At 45.0% G+C, this 20,598-nt stretch overlaps 3 protein-coding genes across 4 annotated transcripts in view; all 3 read left to right on the top strand.

Moving 5' to 3' along the window:
- Positions 1-3,354, top strand: part of slc35h1 (solute carrier family 35 member H1) — a 47,602-nt gene extending 44,248 nt beyond the window's left edge. The window contains exons 46-51 of the mRNA XM_031876561.1: positions 894-929; positions 1,042-1,108; positions 1,206-1,394; positions 1,561-1,638; positions 1,745-1,906; positions 2,629-3,354. Of these exons, the coding sequence (XP_031732421.1) occupies positions 894-929; positions 1,042-1,108; positions 1,206-1,394; positions 1,561-1,638; positions 1,745-1,906; positions 2,629-2,660 (564 nt within the window). The 3' untranslated portion in view covers positions 2,661-3,354. The remainder of the gene's footprint in view (positions 1-893; positions 930-1,041; positions 1,109-1,205; positions 1,395-1,560; positions 1,639-1,744; positions 1,907-2,628) is intronic.
- A 1,577-nt stretch (positions 3,355-4,931) lies between these two features.
- On the top strand, positions 4,932-8,746 carry dpm1 (dolichyl-phosphate mannosyltransferase subunit 1, catalytic). Of its 2 annotated transcripts, XM_031876569.1 has the most exons (9): positions 4,932-5,112; positions 5,359-5,458; positions 5,722-5,755; positions 5,845-5,921; positions 6,511-6,536; positions 6,726-6,821; positions 6,922-6,990; positions 7,086-7,200; positions 8,266-8,746. In XM_031876569.1, the coding sequence occupies exons 1-9, from the start codon at positions 4,982-4,984 to the stop codon at positions 8,368-8,370; spliced, it is 753 nt and encodes a 250-aa protein (XP_031732429.1). In that variant the 5' UTR covers positions 4,932-4,981; the 3' UTR covers positions 8,371-8,746. The 2 variants fall into 2 exon arrangements, with proteins under 2 accessions (XP_031732429.1, XP_031732428.1); XM_031876568.1 differs by lacking the exon at positions 8,266-8,746 and having other exon boundaries at positions 7,086-8,246.
- Positions 8,747-8,843: 97 nt separating this feature from the next.
- On the top strand, positions 8,844-20,342 carry adnpb (activity-dependent neuroprotector homeobox b). The gene is made up of 4 exons (XM_031876567.1): positions 8,844-10,630; positions 15,155-15,271; positions 16,565-16,657; positions 16,822-20,342. The coding sequence occupies exons 2-4, from the start codon at positions 15,164-15,166 to the stop codon at positions 19,798-19,800; spliced, it is 3,180 nt and encodes a 1,059-aa protein (XP_031732427.1). The 5' UTR covers positions 8,844-10,630; positions 15,155-15,163; the 3' UTR covers positions 19,801-20,342.
- Positions 20,343-20,598: the final 256 nt, after the last annotated feature.

The raw sequence follows: 20,598 nt of genomic DNA, 5'->3' as shown, positions 1-20,598 counted from the left end.
AGGGGGTGGAGATTCACTCTCTTGCGAGCTTAAGGGGGTGAGGGGGGGGGGCACCTTTGTTAATCCCCTGGTTACGCTCACCTGTGGCACACTTGGATAGAGGATGGCTTTTAGAAAGAATACATTGTCATACCTTAAATGTTGGCCAGTGAGAGTCTGTGTCCAACCACACTCGCTTCTTTCACACCCTCCAACAGCAGAGCTCTCCCCATTGTTACAACCCGGCTCCAAGGCTGCAACATAAGGGAGACAAGACGAGTGGAAAAACAATAAGTAGACATTTATTTAACGAACAAATAACTAAACTAAACTAATCAATCAATCAATCAATCAATCAATCAATCCAATGAAGCAGCAGCCGTGCCAGCCCAGGAGAGTAGAGCAGCCAAAGAGGAGGACCACAGCCATGGTCAGATGGTGCCTCTTTATAGCTGGTACTTCCAGCAGGCTCAGGTGTGGCTCATCAGCAGAGGATTAACGTCCTGCAACACAGAATAGACAGCAACCAGGACACAGGGGTCGTCACACCATTGTGACGCACTGACAGCTTGTGATCCAGTGGAGAGTCTTCCTCAGAGGAAACTTCTTGTTGTCTCGGACCTGCAGAGCTTCAAACAGATGTACAGATGGACATGAATCATACTACGTTTAAATGAAAGTTTCTGGGCATGAAGAAGAGCTGACGGTCACCTTGTTTCCTCTGCGTAGTAGTACACAATTTAGTTTGTCATCACAATCCATGCAATAATCTCCCTGCAGTTAAATTCCACTGTACGACAATGGAGTTTAAAATGCAATCTAGCTTTTTGCAGGAGTGGGAAAGGTGAGGAGGTGAGAGATCAGGGAGAAGCTCTGGTAATCCTCTTCATACTCGTGTATCTGTTGCTTCACAGGGTCTTCCGGGGGGTAAAGGGGAGCGTGGAGAGAAGGTGCGTTACAGCTATAATTGTATAATAAGTCTTCTCACTGCAGTGGATATGCATATAAGTTACATTTCATAAAAAAACTTGGTTCTCGTTTAAATCTGCTGATGTGTAACAGGGGGAACCTCAGTCTATGGCCATGATCTACCAACTGGTCACACAGGCCTGTGAGCAGCTAGTGCATAGTAAGTGGTCAGTTTAGCGAGCACTGATATCTGCATATTTAACTCGCTCATTGTAACTTTCAAACATATTTCATTCCGAGTTGTGTGTGTTTTTCAGACGAGGTGTTGAAGCTCGACATGTTCATTAACGAGATGAGTCGTAAGCCTGCTCCTATTGAGGAGCCGGTTGGGCCCCCCGGGGAACCTGGCATACCGGGGCCCAAGGGCCCACCGGGCGCCAGGGGCGCCCAGGGGCGTGTCGGCGCAAGGGGGACCTCTGGCAGAGGTGGATATCCAGGAGAACAGGGTAAGACTCCAAAACAATCCAACCAAATTCTCATTGTTTGTCAAGCAACTGTAAATAAAAGTCTGGGCATTTATAAACTATGAATTTGTCTGATTTTTAGACTCCAGTGTAATATTATTGTAAGCTTTGTCTATGCCGCTCAGACAAATCTCTGCTTTCTCTACAGGAAGAAGAGGTTTGCCAGGGGGGAAAGGTGATGCAGGGACCAATATCCAGGGGCCCACAGGGGTCAAAGGATTTGCAGGTACCTCTCTAGGAGTCATTTGTATATACCACTGTAATATAATGCATCCACCGTGACTCACCAGCACACAACCCTGTACTGATGTGTGCCTTCTGTGTGTCCGCAGGTCCTCCAGGTGAGTCCAAGCTGGGGAGCCTGGGTTCCAACGGAGACGATGGTAAACCAGGACCCGCAGGGATCGCCGGACCTCCCGGACAACAAGGCGAGGGTGGACCATCGGGTGTGTGTGACAGCAGTGGAGGCTGCCAACGGGTTCCCCAGGAAACAGGTTAGCTACCAGGAAAGGTCCACGAACTCGAATGACACACAGCCTGATAATATTAAGATACGATGATCCCGGTCCAGCAGCCTTTCACTGGTGTGTAGCAGTGGGTGGTTAAAGAGGGTTTCTATGAGGAAACTGGAATTATTCTGGAATGAAAACTGTAAAGAATTTCACGTGTTGGGTAAACTGCTCAACATCTACCTCAGACGTCTAACAGCCCTTGCTTTCCATTTTCCAGAACAAACCATTACTTTTAGATTTACTGTCTTTTTTGCTAACTAACAGGAAGACAGTAGATTTTTTTGACCACTTTTGGGCAGCGCAACAAGCTGTAAATGCACCATTGACATTGAACTTATACAGTGTTGTAATGGTAAAAGTGTGAGCAAACGGTTGCCTAATTACAAATCCAGCAGACACTGTAGAAAATGTTGCACATAAAGCCAAAACAATGAGATGCTTAAAAAGCTCTGTATTGCTGAGGGTAACTGCAAACTCAGGGGATAAATCTCTGTGGGTTCGTCACTACTCCTATATAATATGAAATCATTTATCAAAGCAGCTTTAACGTTATGGTTAAGTTAATTAGAGTGGTTAAACGCTTATTGGCATAAACCATGTGTGTTATGTGCCATTCATTTATTGCCACAACAATTTGCCAACACTACCGAGTACAGTAGTGGTCTTATACGTTGACTCTCTTTGTGTGTGCTCTCTTCACACAGAAGAAGACCCTTATTATGGCTACCAGCCCTAAAGGATATTAACAAGCAGCTAGCAACGCTACGGTGCCTGACGTCGGGTTGAAATGACTATGGTTCCTTTGGAGCTAAATGCCAGATAAGGAAGGGAGCTAAAAGAAAAGAAGAAGCACTAAAGAGGTTTGCTGCGATGAACTTGCCACTGACTGATGCGGAAGCCTCACAAGCTTCATCGTGGAAAAGGAAGCACTAGAGGAAGGATCTCTCTCGGATCCTCATGTTACCATTTTCTTTGACTTTAAAAAACAAATGACTGAGAAATGAACCAAGAATAAGTAGGAAGCTCTCTAATATAGAATAGTGTTTTAAAGAGCAGTCAGCATCATAAAGGAAAGTATTTTCTCATTCAGTCAAGTGCTGTCTTATACTCCCTATTCGCACTGAAACTTTTTATTACTATGTATATGTATTCATGCACTGTATCAATGCCAAGTAGTTTAGCCATCTGTGTTACATTTCTACATATTTCATTTGCCATTTTAACCTTAACTGCCTCGATGATACTGTGAGAATGTCCTTTGTCTTGTGTATGATCATTTGTATGTTTATTATATTCACTGAATGCAGTTATTCATTTATGATATTTTATACTGTAGATTTTTGCATTGAAAATTCATGTTTACATTTTCTGGTTTCAATGGGGTTTAGGTGATAAACAATAGTGTGTGTGTGTGTGTGTGTGTGTGTGTGTGTGTGTGTGTGTGTGTGAGATTTTTTTTTATCCTGTTAATAAAATTTCATTAATATGTGTCTAATGAAGTGTTTTTTGTTTTTTGTTTTTTTTTCTTGCAAAACTTGTCTATGCTAAGCGACAGGATACTTTAGTGTAGTGAAATTCTATTCCTGCATGACAGCAAGATTGTCTTGCTAAAGTGTCCTTAAGCAAGACACTGGCCAATCCCAACGTCCCCCCTAAAGCTTCAAACCCTGAGCCCTCAAGGTCTTACTGATGTCACCTGGTAAGTGGTTGAGTGTGAGAGACTGACAGCTTGAAATGGTGTGAATAGGAATGGGACAGCACTTTGCTGCAACATATCACGTTAACATGAAAACAACAAAAAATATGATGTGTAATTGTAGGTATTTATTTTATACTTTATACTCCCTGATTTGAACTTCTTCCAGGCTCTTTCCTCACAAGATGAGAGGTAACTTCATATAATCTATTTACTCGTTTTTGTCAAAACTGCTTCAATGACAAAGTCAAATATTTGATGAATAAATAAATAAATATCCTCTCATGTCATTTATTTATTTATTTTTTGTTCCATCTTCAACCCTTAATGTTTCTGTGTAAATTTAATAAGACAGGCTGAACACACGTGAGCCATCCTCTTTGTTTACCTTTATTTTTTTACTGCTCCCTCCCTTAGGCAAAGTCAGCATCCTATCACTTCAATAAACATGAAATCAGAGGATATTTAGTTATCAAATATTTTATTTTGTCAATAGATTATCTGAAATTACCTCTCATCTTGTGAGGAAAGAGCCTGGAAGACGTTCAAATTAGAGAGTAAAAAATATTAAATAAATATTTAAAGCCTTCAGTCTCTCCCACTCAACCACTTACCAGGTAATGTAAATCCCTGAGGGTTTAAGGTTTAAGGCTTTAGGGGGGACATTTGGATTGTGCCACTGAATCTGTCCAAGGGTTGCTGTTCTGAGACTCAACCTTACCTCCAACCTCCCTGTGGAGGCCAAGAGAAAATAAAATAGCTGGCAGGAATTAATAAAGATAATAATGTCAAAGTCCTTTGTAGGAACGGCGGCGAAGAGATAGTTGTTGCCAGTGGGGTCTATTTTGAAGAGCACAATGGAAGTTCCGGTTCCATCCCCAACGGCTTCATTATGTTAGCCTCAGTGGTACAGTTTCCGGTTTTTTAGAAATGTTTGTTTATTTTTCAAAATAAAGATAACCATGTTTAATCACTGCCCTAAAGGGTAGTTGTAATAAGCTGGTGAAAGTATCACCAAGCAATATTTTCTATAATCATTGATGCGAGGTCAGGCCGTGTCGGAATCAGTGTGAAATTTACATTGGAACGTAATGCTATTACTTGAGATGAACACACTAACGTTAGCTAATTATGCTATATGTTCTCTATGATTATTGTCTGTGATGTTTCACTATTGCTGACGTAAACAGGCTGGCTATGGCTCTTTAGACAGAAAAACATGTAATTCAGTAAAACATCCATTTTATTTACCAAACTAGTTACACTGATATCTTAATTTATTTTGAAAAACATAAACAGGATGTTGTAGAACACTTTAAATGTTACGCAGTGTGGTTATCTTGCCGTAGATACACGTCGCTATGGCAAGCCGAAAAACTTCGCACCCAAACCGGGATAGTGAGGACAAATACTCAATATTATTACCGACCTACAACGAAAGGGAAAACCTACCCTTGATAGTGTGGCTTCTGGTGAAATATTTCGGTGAAAGGTGAGTTCCGGGGAGCCAGCAAAGCTGCTCGGCTATAGCTAGCTAACGTTGCTGTAGTGGTAAGTTAGCTAATGCCTGTCAGTGATGAGCTGTCACCAAACCAGAGGGAGAAAATAACGAGGTTTATTGTCAAGTGAACTAGCTTGCTCCAGCCCACTTTTGTAGTTTTGGATTTACTTTGTGTGTGTCTGTGTGTGTTAAAGGTTTAAACATTATATAACTCAGTTGAATGTGTTGTATTTACAGCGGCTATAAGTACGAGATAATTGTCATTGACGACGGAAGCCCGGATGGGACACTGGAGGTGGCAGAGCAGTTGCAGAAAATCTATGGAGAGGATAAAATAGTGAGTTAAGAAACCCCCGCCCTACAGTGATGACGCTGGGGTTCGCGTTGCAGATACCTCCTTTGTGAGGAACCAAACAATGCATTTCTTGCAATGTTGTAAAGTATTAGAATTGATTAACATCTTCATAGAGACAACCACTAACGTATGATTTACATTGTTTTCCTATATAGCTTGTCTGTAACATTAACTGTTGGTTCTAGTAAGATAATGGTATATGGGATCTTTATGCAGACTCCTAATCTCTCTTTTCTGTGGTTCAGCTTCTACGGCCAAGAGCGAAGAAACTAGGCCTCGGTAAGTTCAAAACTGTGTTAAAAACTGTGTATTCTATGTTCTAGTAACCTTTGCCAACGACTGATGAGCTCTTCTGCTTCCTTCCAAAGGCACTGCGTACATACATGGCATGAAGCATGCTACTGGGAACTTCATCTTTATCATGGACGCAGATCTTTCCCATCATGTGAGTCGAGCTGGTTCCATTGTGTGTCTACAATAGGCCCACATGAACACATGAAGCTGATACGAGGGTCAACAAATAGTCATTATTGATTAGTCTGCCAGTTGTTGTTTTACAACAATTGGTTCATTGTTTGGTCTATAAAATGTTAGAAAAATATAGAAAGAAATCTACAATTTCCTAAAGCCCAACACGCAGTCTTCAAATTACTTGGTTTGTCCGAACAACAGTCTAAACCCTAAAAATATATCGTCATACGAGACAAAGATGCAAATCCTCACGTTGAAGCAGTTTAAAGATTGATGATTAATGACTAATCGATGGACAAAGTAGTTACCGACTAGTTTTAACGACAAATCCATTAATCATCTTATCATTTTAGCCCCAGCTGATCCTATGACTGATTCACTGAATCGCAATTTTGTTAGTATTTGAATCGGAGATGTGAGTTTACCTGCTCCATTTTCTTTATCAACACTCTCCTCTCTATCATGCCTACAATTTCAAATACTCTTTCATGTAATTTCAATATTATGTGAATCATTTTGGACGGAATATTATTTGATTGTTCTTTGACTTTTTTTCTTTTCAGCCGAAATTCATCCCAGAATTTATTGAGTAAGTGTTTTAATTTCCATTCCTTTATCCTGTGATTTTGTTATTTATTTATTTTGTACCTTACTTTGATTTGTATACACAAAATCAATTTCTGAATATATAAACAACAGCATTTAGCTACAGTGCCACAAATGACAGAGAAATTGTGTAGAAATCTTCTATTTAAAACCGTTTTGTGTTGTTTGTCAGAAAGCAGAAGGAAGGTAACTACGACCTGGTGTCTGGTACTCGTTACCAGGGGAGTGGGGGCGTATACGGCTGGGACCTTCGCAGGAAACTCATCAGGTAGCTGCACGTCACCATCAGCGCTTACCCGTCTTACGAGAGACAAGAGGCTGAGCTTTGATTTCCCTTTCCGTCTTCTGTCTCCTTCTCTCGTTCACAGTCGGGGAGCTAACTTTTTGTCTCAAGTGTTGTTGAGACCCGGTGCTTCAGACCTCACGGGCAGCTTCAGGTAAGTGGTGCTCGTGCCACTGACTTTTTCCACATGCACGGGGATGTGTTTTCTCACACACACCTGCTGTGTTGTTTTCCCCTCACTGATGTCAGGCTGTATAAGAGGGCGGTGTTGGACAGTCTGGTTGAGCGGTGCGTGTCCAAAGGTTACGTCTTTCAAATGGAGATGATCGTCCGCGCCAGACAGCTCAACTACACAGTCGGAGAAGTGAGGCCCGAATTCATTCATTCATTCGTGTTTTTATGTATTTACCTAGTACACATTAAGGTATGTAGCGATGATATTTCTTTAGATTCTCCGTTTTTCATCGGATGTGAAAAAGCATTAGAAATCAGTTTTTAAACCCACTTTCAGGTTTGTGAAACAAAAAAGGTTAATTTCACTGCTGTTTCTGCATCCAGACGACATTGGTCTTTGTCTATCTTTAAAAGCACTACACTCAGACATGTGAATTCATTATGACAATAATGAATGGACTCGAGAGACTACAATACATTTCCATGACTTAGAGGCAGATTTTTATGTCCAGACACTATGGCTGTTGGGTAATATGACCTGAAAAAGCTGTCTTGTGTCATCACATGACTTGTAGGCAGGGTTTAACATTAATTTCATGGCTCACCAGCCACGATTTTGTTGTTGGGATTTGGGGAAACTATGTTTTACCCAGACACCTTTGCTCAGCATTGTAAATGACCATAAAGCAAGCTAAGAAAAAAACCAAAAAAAAACCCCCAAAAACCTGACTTGAATGAACCTAACATATCAGGTGGGGCTAAGTGGTTCCATCACGCCATCCTAGAAAAGTTATGTTCATTGGAACGGTCGGTATCTGAGCAACTATTTTTACTAAGGTTAGTCAGACTAACTGAAATATACCTGATGCTTAAGTCGCTTCATGGAATGGCCCCAGGTCTTTTTTAAAGCCATGTCTTATGAATCACTATTCCAAGTGAAGACCTGACGTCGCCCCACTCACAGAACAACACATACTTTATGATACATCTGTGAAGCAAGGGTCCATGACTTTTCCAAAACATAAAGAACTGACCTAATGATGGTGGGGCTTAAACTGTGATGGGCTTTCAATATGATTTTTAAATATGTTTTCATAACAATAAGCGATGTAAAAACAGAGAATCTGCCCAGAAATATCATTAAGTTTTAGCTTCGCTTAACCCCTCAAGATCTAAATCGGAAGCCAGAGTTGTGATTTTTACGATGCACATTGAAGAAAACAAAACAATCCTCTCTTCTTCTTCTTCCAAACAGGTACCCATTTCCTTTGTGGATCGAGTTTATGGAGAGTCCAAACTCGGAGGGAACGAGATCGTGTCATTCGTGAAAGGACTGATCACCCTCTTCGCCACGACATGATCAGTACTCAGTTTGGACGTCCCACAGTCATATAGTGCTCCTTCCAGTCTTAAAGTCGCTGTCTTTAATACAGCAGCATTAGAATTTAAATGGAAGGGAAAAGGCTCCACATGCCTGTGGTCAGACTGTGACATGACGGCAAACGACAAGGGAGGCTTAAATATAAAGTAATTTGCTGTCAGTAGTCGTCCCCGAATACTGAAGGAACATAGTGCTTTACATTCCCATCAGCCCCTGAACAGAGCGCATAGTGTCTCATCATTCCCAGTCCAGACAGCTGAACTCTACAGAAACACGGCTGTCAGATGGGTGTATGTACACGTTATACTGCTACACCTGTGGTTGTTTGTATCAAATTAAACCGTTTGTATTGTTGGCTCAGTTTTTTTCTGTTTGTGATCTTTTTATTTTTTTTTTTTACAATGAGTCAAAACCCTAAATGTGTTATGGAGATCAACCGGCTGCCAAGATCAGAGCTGATTTCTCTGAACACGAGCAGGTTCAACTAACTCAATGCCCTCCAAAGTTTTTAACCTTCATGAGCATCCAGTCCAAACCCGTCCTGGATCATTCTGATAATGTCGAAAATAGTTGAATGCTTAAGTTCATTCCTGACCGTTGAAACAGTAGTTTGACTAAAAAAAAAACCCCTCAAAAGGTCCACTTACTAGCTTCTTCTTAGTCTATCCACCACATCGCCTCCCCTGCACATGGTGTGTGACACTCTTTGCTGAGGCAGCAGCTTTCAACAGGTACCAGCTTGTACATCGCCTCAAATACACTAATGGAAATGTCATCCAGCAGGTTGCAGCAGGATGAATATGAATTAATGGATTAAAAAAAAAAAAATTGTATAGACAATTAACATCCTACTTTACTCCATTCACCAATGAAATGTCATGTGCAAGGCTGGATTATCAAGGCCTGTTGTGTTTTGTGTCTATTTATGTTAAAGTTCATCATGGACTATGCACCTTGAGGGTATCGACTGAGGCCTGAAATTGGGTCTTCCACTTAAATGATCCTGAAGCCCTGTCTTTAAGAGGGGTCCTGTGTCAAAAGCAAGTTAAATGTTGCATATTCCTATGTTAACATGTTCAGTCAAATAACCATACAGCAAGCCTAGTGTCAGTCAGGTACTATAATAGCATTAATAAGAACCCCCAATGCACACGAAGTGGCAGATATGGAGGGGGGTCGGCACTATGTGATGAGTGAGGATGAAGGGTGTAATGGGGCAAGAATGAACCTCAGCTGATGGAAAAATGTAACCATGGGTTTAACCATTTAAATGCAGTGTCGCACTAGATGAAGGGCCGATTCACAGTACTGGTCTTGGAGCTGCCCTTCAACAGGCAACGGGCAGGAAAGTAGTCCCGGTCAGTTTGGCAGAATTGGCATTTACTAGCAGTAGTGTAGTACAGCGCCACCTACCGTTGGCCCAACCCGTTGATACCACCACAGCTGAGTGCTGAGGCATTGTGTACATCCGAGGCTCCGCAGGGGAGGGAGGGGGGGGCACCAGATGTAGCCAAATCGCGCATGCGCTCAAACCGGAGAAACCCACTCCAGAAGGACGCCCGCTGTCGGCCGGTTCCCGCCACTACTGTGTGGGGTTGTTTACCTCACAGACTCGAACACAGAAACCAGAGGCTCGCCGCAGTTTTTGAGGTACAAGGTTGTTTTTTTTTCAACTGACGTTCGCTTAATTGGCCAAATTGATTGATGGACCAATTAAGAGTTTTAATGAGCCGACCGAGTTCGCGAGGATCTCACAATGAGATTATTTATGCTAATCAAGTAGATGTCACTTCCGCCCCTTTTATTTGCGCCATTTTGGATAGGGCAGTTTCTAGGCTGGATGTGTATTGTCTGTCAGAGAGAAGAATGGGCATAACGCTGTCGGCTGCCAGGCTATCGTAGGCAGACCCAAGGCTATCCATTTGAAAGAGTGGGTCCGCCGGTAGCTGTTCCCAACAATAGGACATGCGGCCGCCCTCACCACTCAAGGGAATGGAGGTTTTAATGTTCTAATGAGGCTCAGAGGCTTTCTGTTCCCATTTGCCGACCAGAGGGAAGAGGATAGCCCTTTTCGGCGAGGGAGAGTCCGGTCTGGAGGGTCGACCGAGGGAAGATAGTTGTCACCTGAAAGGATATTACCGAGATAGCTGGGAAGACCGTGGAAGTGTCCACACATCGTCTCTCAGCCATTCCGAGGTGACACACTTCACTCAGACGGGAGCACTGGATGTGAAAGCAGGTAAACTTGTCACAACGCAGAGTTTCTCCGTTAGCCGTGGCTACCTGCGGTGATGCGATAGGTGGCCGTGGATTCACGTTACAGCGAAGGTAACTTGGCAATATAGCTAACGTTTAGGTCAGGGGGGCTTCAACGTAGCCTCTAATTGAATCACTTCTCCGGTTACGTTATACTTGCTTACGACCAGCCAGGTTAAAATGCGAGCGATTGTCCTTTGTGGTAAATTGAGGACAGACATGGCAGCATTAACATTAGTTTACGAACAGCCCGTGTTGTTGATGCGAGTTGGGCTAGCTTAGCATGCTAACTCAGCGCGGAGTGTCCCCATTCTTTGTCAGCGGCAGCAGCTCCCTGCCAAAGCCTATCGATCTGGATACTGCCAGATGTTGATCGGAGCTTAGATCCACTAACACCAACGTCACCTCGCCGCGCGATTTGGTTCGTGTCCACGGCCAATAGCTCCCACGGCAGATCGTGGAAGTTGACGGTTTTTTTCAATGCGAGAAATGCTACGAATATTGAAAGTGTAGCAACACTATTACTGTACAGCAGAGTTTAGTCCTGGGCGACACGTGATGTAATATCCACAACCACGCACAGATTGTGGCGTAGCAGTCATACGATGTTTTTGATAAATTGTAAGTCTTAAACCTGAAAAAACCCTAAACCATCAGGTGATCAGAGTTCAGACAGGTGACACCGGGGTTGTGATGCACGCGCGCCTCGTGTTTGAGGGAGGGCTGTCACTTTGGTCAGGACAGGTGTCAGATTATGTTATTATAATAATATTATTATCACGATTACTAGCATCAACCCCACACACTGGTACACAGACAGCCTCCGCACGTGTATTGCTCAAGGCTACAGTCAGGTGTTGAACGTGCTGTCACAACTAACCCCGGTGCATTTCAAGCATCCCAAACTTTTTTCTGGTATCTGTGTGAATGGATGTCACCAGGAGCTTCATTCCTCACTGAATTGTAAACGGCAGTAGTCAACCAGAACACAGGTCATCATGTCCCAGTGGAGGACTGAGTGTGGTTGAAGGTTTGTAGGCCTTTTTTCTTTTCTTTGACAACACAGGCGAAGGGGGAAACCTGTTTTCTGCCAGCAGCCCTCAGCAGAGCAGAGCAGCCTCCTAACGCCTCTCCTCCCTCACCGCTTCCTTCTTTCCCTCCCTTCCCTCCTACTCAGCCTGTCCTTTGCTTTTTTTTTTTTTTCTTCTCTCTTTCCCTGTTCTTCCTCCCACCACCCTCCCCTCCCCTGGCTATCCTTCGCCCCCTCTTCCTCTCGCCCTCTTCCATTTTCTCCCCCACCCCCACCCCCACCCCCACCTCCTTCCTTCCCTCACTCTCCCATCCCTCTCCTCTGAGCCTGTCTGTCCGACCTCCCCTGCCTCCCCATCCCACCCGCCCCTCTACTTCCGTCGCTCACTCTCTGTCCTCTCTCCTTTCCTCTCATCTCTCCCCTCGCTCACTCGCTCCCCTCCCCCTCTCTCTCCCTCCCCTCTCTCTCTCCCTCCCCTCTACTCTCTCTCCTCTCTCTCTTCTCTCTCTCCCTCTACTCTCTCCCCCCCTCTCTCCCTCCCCTCTCTCCCTCTCCTCTACTCTCTCTCCCCCTCTCTCCCTCTCCTCTCTCTCTCTACTCTCTCTCCTCTCTCTCTACTCTCTCTCCTCTCTCTCTACTCTCTCTCCCTCTACTCTCTCCTCTACTCTCTCTCTCTCTACTCTCTCTCCCCCCTCTCTCCCTCTCCTCTACTCTCTCTCCCCCTCTCTCTCCCTTCCTCCTCTCTCTCTCCCTCCCCCCTCTCTCTCCCTCCCCTCTCCCTCCCCTTCCTCCCAGCTCCCTCATCCTATCTCGCACTCCCCTCCCCCTTCACTGATCTCTCTCGCTCCTTCTGTCCCTCCCCTTCCTCCCTTCCAACATCTCTCCCTCCATCCCTCCCCCTCCACTGCAGACATATTGTAGAGGCTGCTGCTGACTCAATAGGAGGCGCCATTCTGTGATGGTATTGCGAGGCAGGGAGAGAGAAAAGGGGGCAGGCAGGGAGTGTAGGGAGGCTTACATAATGGAGCTCCTCTCTAGCGCCATCTGCAAGTAATGGGAGGAAGCAGGAAAGGGAGACAGGGAGGGGAAGTGGTCATGGGTATGTGTCTCTTTCACTCACTCTAGCACTTGCACACTTCTGAATGACAGACAGACAGCAGGCAGGCAAGACAGTGAGACGAACAGGCAGTGATGTCTCCGGTTCTCTGGGCTCCTCACTAGGCCAACAGTTGGTGGAACCACACACGCTCAGTTCCCCGTCTCCGTTTGGTGTTGTCTAAAAGGGAAATAAGCTGAGTTGTTAGCAGGAATTGTTTGGGACTGTGCTGTTTGTTGTCCCTGAGCTGCCTTTCATGTCATCACGCATCGGTGACCTTTGACCCCCACTACATGAAGCTCTGACTTGAATGGAAACTTAAAGAGACAGCCACTTTGGACAGTGAGTCAAACAGCCTGTGTTATTTCCTCTGGCAAAAGGTGCCTTTACTCCTGCTGAACTAAATGGTGGTGATAATAACTCTATGAATAGGTGGAGGGTGGTTTGTATGCGACCAAGTGGGTCCGTCTGTCAATGAGCAACCTTTCCTTCTACTACACACAGCTAAGTGAGGTTTGGCCAGGTCAAACTCTGAATAGGCTGTCACAAAAAAAGTATTAGTTTAAGTACGGACAATGCAACATCTAAACTGTAGTTATCGCAAATAAACCATTGAGCACTGGCTTTTGTCCTTTGAAACAAACGGAAGTTGTTTAATGTTTGAATGTTAAGTTTCAGTATTTCTCACCAAAACAGATTGTGTATCCTTGGGTTTCAACAAACGTATTGAGTGCATTTCCTTTCTTAAACATTTGTAAAGCTGTTTTTGTTTCTTCTTCTTTTTTCATAATTTAAATCCTGCATTGTTTTCATCCATGTTTACAGCTAGCGGTCTCCTTCTGCCCTGCGTTTGCTGGCGCATTGCTGTGTTTTGGTAGGAATGTGTTGCGGCCAGATGGATACCTCTGGTTCCATGTGGAAGTGTCTTAAACTTGCATTCTCTCTACTGACCATCAGGGGGCGACTGCTCTGGTTGTATAGAAGTCTATGAGAAAATGACTCTACTCTCTTGATTCATTACCTCAGTAAACATGAGTTTATGGTCTCAATCTCTAGTTTCAAGTCTTCTTCAATACAGCATGATGTTCATTTGGTGAATGATGGTCCATTTAGAGTCAAATAGACCGTGAAGCATAATATGGTTTATGGTCTTATATACAGTTACATGGAAAGCAATCTCTGAACCCTCCGGCTATGATGATGATGATGATTTAGCTTTTTATTGGTTTAAAGTTATTGTAAACTGTCTACTTGTGAAACAATCCGGTCAAACTCGTCGCCTCTCAACTCCAACTCCAGTCTGGCATCTGAAGTTGCTAATCGGACTGTAAACAACGAGCAGCGCACGAGATAGGAAGTCTTGACCCGGATATCTGCTGGATACACCGGAACCCCAGAAATATAGCCCCCGGCCCCCAGAGGCTTACCGTCGTTTGACCGATAGCCGACTGGTTCCAAGGTTGCCCGCATGCATGCCTTGTGCCGCTGTGGATTAAATGTTTGCCACTGTGATAACTTTACAGAGTTGTTAAATCCTGTCTGAGTATCACAAACCAAACTGGACCTCCTGGAACGTTCTTCATAGTCTCATCGATACCTTAGGCAACACGCCCCCACCCAGGCGGCCCCCTGCGCTAAAACAGCTCTGAATACCCCTTTAAGAGGGTGCACTTTGCATTGATAATCTATTGGGGAGCGACTTCATCTCTTTTAGTCACATGGCTCCAGATGTGACTAGTCGCCACATCTGAACAGGGCTCAACAGTAACTTTTAAAAGTTTCCCCGCTGGCAACCAGGCATCAGCTTTGGGTCGGCGAAACTGAAAATATGCTTTCCATTTTTGCGTCGCCTCATATTTTGAGTAATTTAGATACTAAGCAGCTTAATAATAGAAAAGTAACAAAAGAAAAAATGCGTTATTTCAGTAACGAACCAAAATTCTTTGTAATTTGTGTTTTATCTGATACTTGTGTAATCAGTTAACGTGTTCACCCTCAACTCCTGGTATAGCTGTAGAGCAGTGTATCTGTGTTTCTCACAGATGAATCCAGCCAGTCACTGGTTGCTTATTCATCCACTCTCTCCCTTTCAAATTGAGTTTTCTTTTTTTTTTTTTTCTTTTTTTTGTGCTGATTCCCACCACAGATCCATTGGCCCTTCAGTCTTGGATTGTGGGTTGAAACGGACAACTATGTCTAAATGCCAAAAAGCCATTACGTCAAATGTGTATTTCATATCTGAAAGCTGGTGTTATCAAGTTAAAGGTCCTTTTCAGCAAAACTGTCTATTCCCTGACTTGCAGTTCAGCTGACAGGCATCCGTTGTAATTGTACCCTCCACCTGTTGATAACATGCTGCTGCATGTGTCTTTTCTATCCAGGTGGGCAGAATGTTCCAGCTCCCCGTCAATAACCTGAGCAGTCTGCGGAAAGCGAGGAAAAATGTCAAGAGGGTCCTGGGAGACATCGGCTTGGAGTTCTGTAGAGACCACCTAGAGGTGAGCGTGTTTTCATGACGACGGTCGCGACGGCCCATTCTACGGTTCCTTTGTGGTCATGGCTTTGCCTTAAGAACGATACACTGTACGCATTCCTCTGCCTTTGATTATCATCAAATTCATATTGCCCACCATCGTCACCTTCATCTCCAGCTGAGGGTTGAGAATGGTTCTTGTTTGGATATTTGTAGCATTGGTGTACCTGTGGAAAATTTGTTTTGGTTTAATAATAAGGTCAGTTTTGGATTGAGATTGCTCTTCCATTTGGCTCAGTGTGGGACGCGTAAATCGTGTGCCTGACAGCGCTGCGTAAATGTAGAGAATGTACGGTGATAGGAATCTATGACCTGGACTCATGTAATAAAACGAATAGGCCTTCACATTAATCTTACTACACACTCATCGACATCCTGTCCTCATTCGATCTCACTTAATGTAGGAGAAATAAACTCTTCAGGCTTAAAAGCAGAAACCAAAGACTTTACATAAATCAGCATCCGGGCCAAGGCACTGACATGAAGCATTCTACAGACAGGGTGGGGTTAGATGAGGTCTCCGTCACAGTTCCCAGTGTTTGACAGGTTTGGTTAGGAATGTCATTCTTTTACACATGAGGACTATGAGCCAGAACCTGTATCCACGCAGTAAGATTATAGAAACCATAAGTAAAAAATATTGACTTATTTTCCAGCCTTAACATAAAGTAAATGTGTGTCCCAAAGGACAAAAGAAAGCTGGGAACAGAGCACAATTTAGAATTTTTTTTTTAAATACATTTTGAAACGCATACGTTTCCTTTCTGATGTGCCTTTTTTTTAATTTAAATTATTTAAATATTCCCTTTTTATTGAGAGGGATAAGCAAATATTTTATCATCTCATAATTCGTCTTATGTAAACATGGGAAATAACTCGATGATTAAAGCTGAAAAATATAAAGATGAGGTTTCACAATACTATTCACGTCCATCTATATGTCAATATTCCTCTCCATTTTTTCCCCTTTTTACATGTATAATCACCGATACATGTACAGTATACACCCACGTGTGTACCTACACGTATACATATACATACACAGCTGTACATACATACCCATATCCTGCCACACATTTTCAAACAGGTTTTTAAATGATCTAAAGAAACATAAACAAGAATATAGTATAGTATAGTATACCTGTTATACAAAATATTGTAATATCTTACCATCCATTTTTTCATTCCGGGACAAGGAGTTTGTTGCGATTGTGTCTCCGTTTCATCAAGTACTAATCTTAATTTCTTTTTTGTTTAGGACTATAAGGACTATATTCCTCCAGAGGTGTACATAAAGCACACTACCTGGGACGATGTGTGCATGTGGGAACCATCGCATACCAAAGTCCAGGTGTGTGACACACTCAAACTAAGTGTCCTCTGTTTTTTGCAACGCTGATATCTGAATCGACTGTGTTTTCAAACAGAAAATGTATAAAGGTAGTAATTTCTAATTCTCTCAGACAAAGAACTTGTTAAGTTAAGCTTTTTGTCTTCTCACCTCTGTGTCTCCAGGACTACAGATCGAAGCCCTTCTGCTGCACTGGCTGCCTCTTTTCCTCCAAGTACTTCTCTGCGTACAAGAGCCATTTCCGCAACGTCCACAGCGAGGACTTTGAGAACAACATTCTGCTCAACTGCCCCTACTGCACTTACAATGGCAACAAAAAGACTCTGGAAACGCACATCAAACTGTTCCACATGCCCAACAGCACCGTGCGGCAGGGCCCCGGCGGAATGGTGGCGGGAGCCGGCGGGCTCATGATGAAGGACGGGCTGCTGAAAAGGACCGGGGACAGCGTGGAACAGGCGGTGTACTACTGCAAGAAGTGCACCTACAGGGACCCTTTGTACAATGTGGTGCGAAAGCACATCTACCGGGAACACTTCCAGCAAGTGGCCCAGCCCTATATTGTGAAACCAGGGGAGAAGACTCAGAATGGTGGCTCAGCAGGAGCCACAGAGAGCAATAACACAAACAATGTTAACAGTAACCAGATTCACTGCAAGAAGTGTCTGTTTGTCCCAAGGACCTACGAGGCACTGGTCCAACACGTCATAGAGGACCACGAGAGGATTGGCTACCAGGTGACCGCCATGATCGGACACACCAGCGTAATAGTCCCCCGTCCCAAACCTATCATCATGATCCCCCCCAAAACCCAGGGGGACAAGACCATCATCGGGATGGGCCCAAAAGGTGCGGTAATGGCCACGACCAGGTCTCCCGGCTCACAGCAGCTGGGTCGGGTCATTGTCTCCTCAAAGACGGGCTTCAACGCTCAAAGTTTCCTCTCCGGGATGAAACACGACGGAATACGGTTAAAGGCCGGCACCACCCAGTCGTTCTCCATTGGCGGCCAGCAGGTGAGGGTTACTTTACCAGGAAACGCGCAGGTTTCTGTACCCCAGCAGTCACATGCAGCAAAGCAGCTTCTTTCAGGCAGCGGCCTGCGGACTCAAGTCGTGGTCAACGCCGCCTCTTCACTCAAATCTAACTCTCTGGGCTCGCGCGTCCAGGCGGCCGCGACCACCGTCGCCTCCGTCACGGCCAAGAAAGGTGGCTCCTCAGTCCTCGGCTCATCCTACACCCAGAAGTGGAAGATCTGCACCATCTGCAACGAGCTCTTCCCAGAGAACGTGTACAGCGCCCACTTTGAGAAGGAGCACAAAGCGGAGAAGGTGCCCGCAGTCGCCAACTACATCATGAAGATCCACAACTTCACCAGCAAGTGTCTCTACTGCAACCGCTATCTCCCCAGCGACACGCTGCTAAACCACATGCTGATCCACGGCCTCTCTTGCCCACACTGCCGTGCCACCTTCAACGACGTCGAGAAGATGGTGACCCACATGCGGCAGTCTCACCCGGATGAGAGCGTCGGCCCGCGCATGGATTCCCCCTTGACCTTCGACCTCACGCTGCAGCAGGGCAATCCCAAGAATGTTCAGTTGATCGTCACAACGTACAACATGAGAGATGCGCCGGAGGAGTCGGTGGCATTTCACGCTCAGAACAACAACGCATCCCTGTCAGCAGCCTTGACTGCCTCCCTAATATCAGGCAAGAGGCTGGTGCCGCAGCATCCGCCTAAAACGCCCTCGGGGTCTGCTGACGGTGCACCAGCCAAGAGCGCTCCACAGATGACGTTGCCCTACAAGAAGGACGTGGGCAAGACACTGTGTCCTCTTTGCTTTTCTATCCTCAAGGGCCCAATCTCGGACTCACTGGCCCACCACCTGAGAGAGAGGCACCAGGTGATCCAGACAGTCCACCCTGTAGAAAAGAAACTGACCTACAAGTGTATTCACTGCTTGGGGGTTTACACGAGTAACATGACGGCCTCCACCATCACCCTACACTTGGTGCACTGTCGAGGTGTGGGGAAATCCCAAAACGGGCAGGACAGCCGGGTGGCCAATTCTTCTCGGGTCGGCCAAGCCCAGAGCAGCACTCTGAAACGGGCCAGCTTTGATAGCTCTGACACTAGTGCGCCGAAACGAAGGAGGCCGCCCGGGGAAAGGGCCCACCCGCGTGACATCAACGGTCCATCGGCGTTTGTAGAAAATCCCGACGAGCCTGTAGTTCTGGCTCTTGACCCCAAAGGACACGAGAACGAGTCGTACGAGTCCAGGAAGGCATTTCTAACGCAGTATTTCAATCAGGCACCATACCCCACTCGACGGGAGGTGGAGAAGCTGGCCGCCAGTCTGTGGCTGTGGAAGTCGGACATCTCCAGCCACTTTGGCAACAAAAGGAGGAAATGCGTGCAGGACTGCGAAACCCAGAACGCCAGCGTGTTGCTTGGGTTCAGTATGCACGAGCTCAGCAAAGTGAGTCACGAGCTGGCGTTCGTCCAGGATGGCTCGTACGAGGCCGGACACAACAAGAGGCGGACGTCCAGCACGCACATAGGGGTGTCGGAGCAGGCGCTCCGGAAACACAGGGAGCTCGTGGCCGCCAATGGTGGCGTGGCGCCGCCACACAGGGGAAAGCCAACGGGGACTGTAGTCGGTACAAAAGCACCGCCATCCGTCCCCAAACCCAACGGTGCCAGCAGAGACCAAACCAAGACAATCAACAGCACCCTACCACAAAAAATGCCTCTAGACCTTTCAGAGCCCATCGCCATTGACTCTGACAGTGATGAGGAAGAGCAGCAGAAGGATAATGAGGAGGGAGAGGTACAGCTCCATGGCAACCAACTGCTTACTGGAGCTAAGGAGAGAATGGAGGTGGTGACAGAGGCTAAGAGCGCTTCAAATCTAGAGGATACGTCGGATGAAGATGATGACGACGAAGATGATGATGACGATGACGACGACGACGACGACGAAGAGGCACATGTGGAGAATGGCTTCGGGCCCGCAGAGGGCGCAGGAAGGCCGGCTGCTAAAGAAAGAGACGCTCATCCCATCATTATTCCCAAGTTTGTACCGTCATCCGCAAGAAGCAGGAGAGACGGGGCCCAGCTGGGCAAACAGCAGGTCTGACTGATAAAAAAAAAACCAAAAGACTCAAACAGTCAGCGAGACACTTTAGATTTGATCCACCCCAACAAATCTGCCTCGCCTGAACTGACGGACACGGCCCAGTTACATTGGGTATCTGCGAAGGACGGAGCGACGAGGAGAGAACTCAAAACAAGCCATCCAGTGACTTTTAAAGGCAGGACTCAACGAGCAGCTAGGATCCATGTAAAGATTTGTGATCAAAGTTTTAACGTTTCCTCCCCCGTGTGGGAGGGGAGGTGCAAAGACAACAGAGAAGTCACACCAAACAAATGGAATTTAGTTATTTTTCTTTCTTTCTTTTGCCTTCTCTATACTTTATTACATGAGATAAGGAGTTATTAATGTTGATTTAGCCACTGAACTTGTAAATGTGGCTTAAAATATTGAGTTGTCGTGAGGTAAAGCTTTTAAGCTGACCAGATAATGCAGCATTTTTTTTTCCATGTAGTTATATCCGAGATGGGTAGTGTAAATTTGTACAGTCTTTTAGACATGTTTGGACAGACGTTGCCGTACATGTACCCTTAAATATTTGCTATTACCTGTATGTAAGGTAGCCTCATATGTTCTACATCGTTATGCTTAACCATAGTTGTCGCTTTGGTGGCTGGTATTTTCTCGTACGTTTAAGTTTATTTTTTAACGAAAACCTAGTTTGTTTGTTTTGTTTTTTTGCAAAATAATATATCTATATATAAATGAAATAACATAATTGATTTGTTTTTGCTTTGAACTAGATTTTATTTTTTTAGTTTCCTTTTGTTTATGTGATTTCTG

The sequence above is a fragment of the Anarrhichthys ocellatus genome, unplaced genomic scaffold, assembly GCF_004355925.1.
Source record: "Anarrhichthys ocellatus isolate YVR2014 unplaced genomic scaffold, GSC_Weel_1.0 scaffold111, whole genome shotgun sequence".
In the NCBI taxonomy this organism is placed as follows: Eukaryota; Metazoa; Chordata; class Actinopteri; order Perciformes; family Anarhichadidae; genus Anarrhichthys; species Anarrhichthys ocellatus.
Note: the sequence above shows the minus strand (reverse complement) of the source record. Positions and strands in the feature narration are given on the sequence as shown.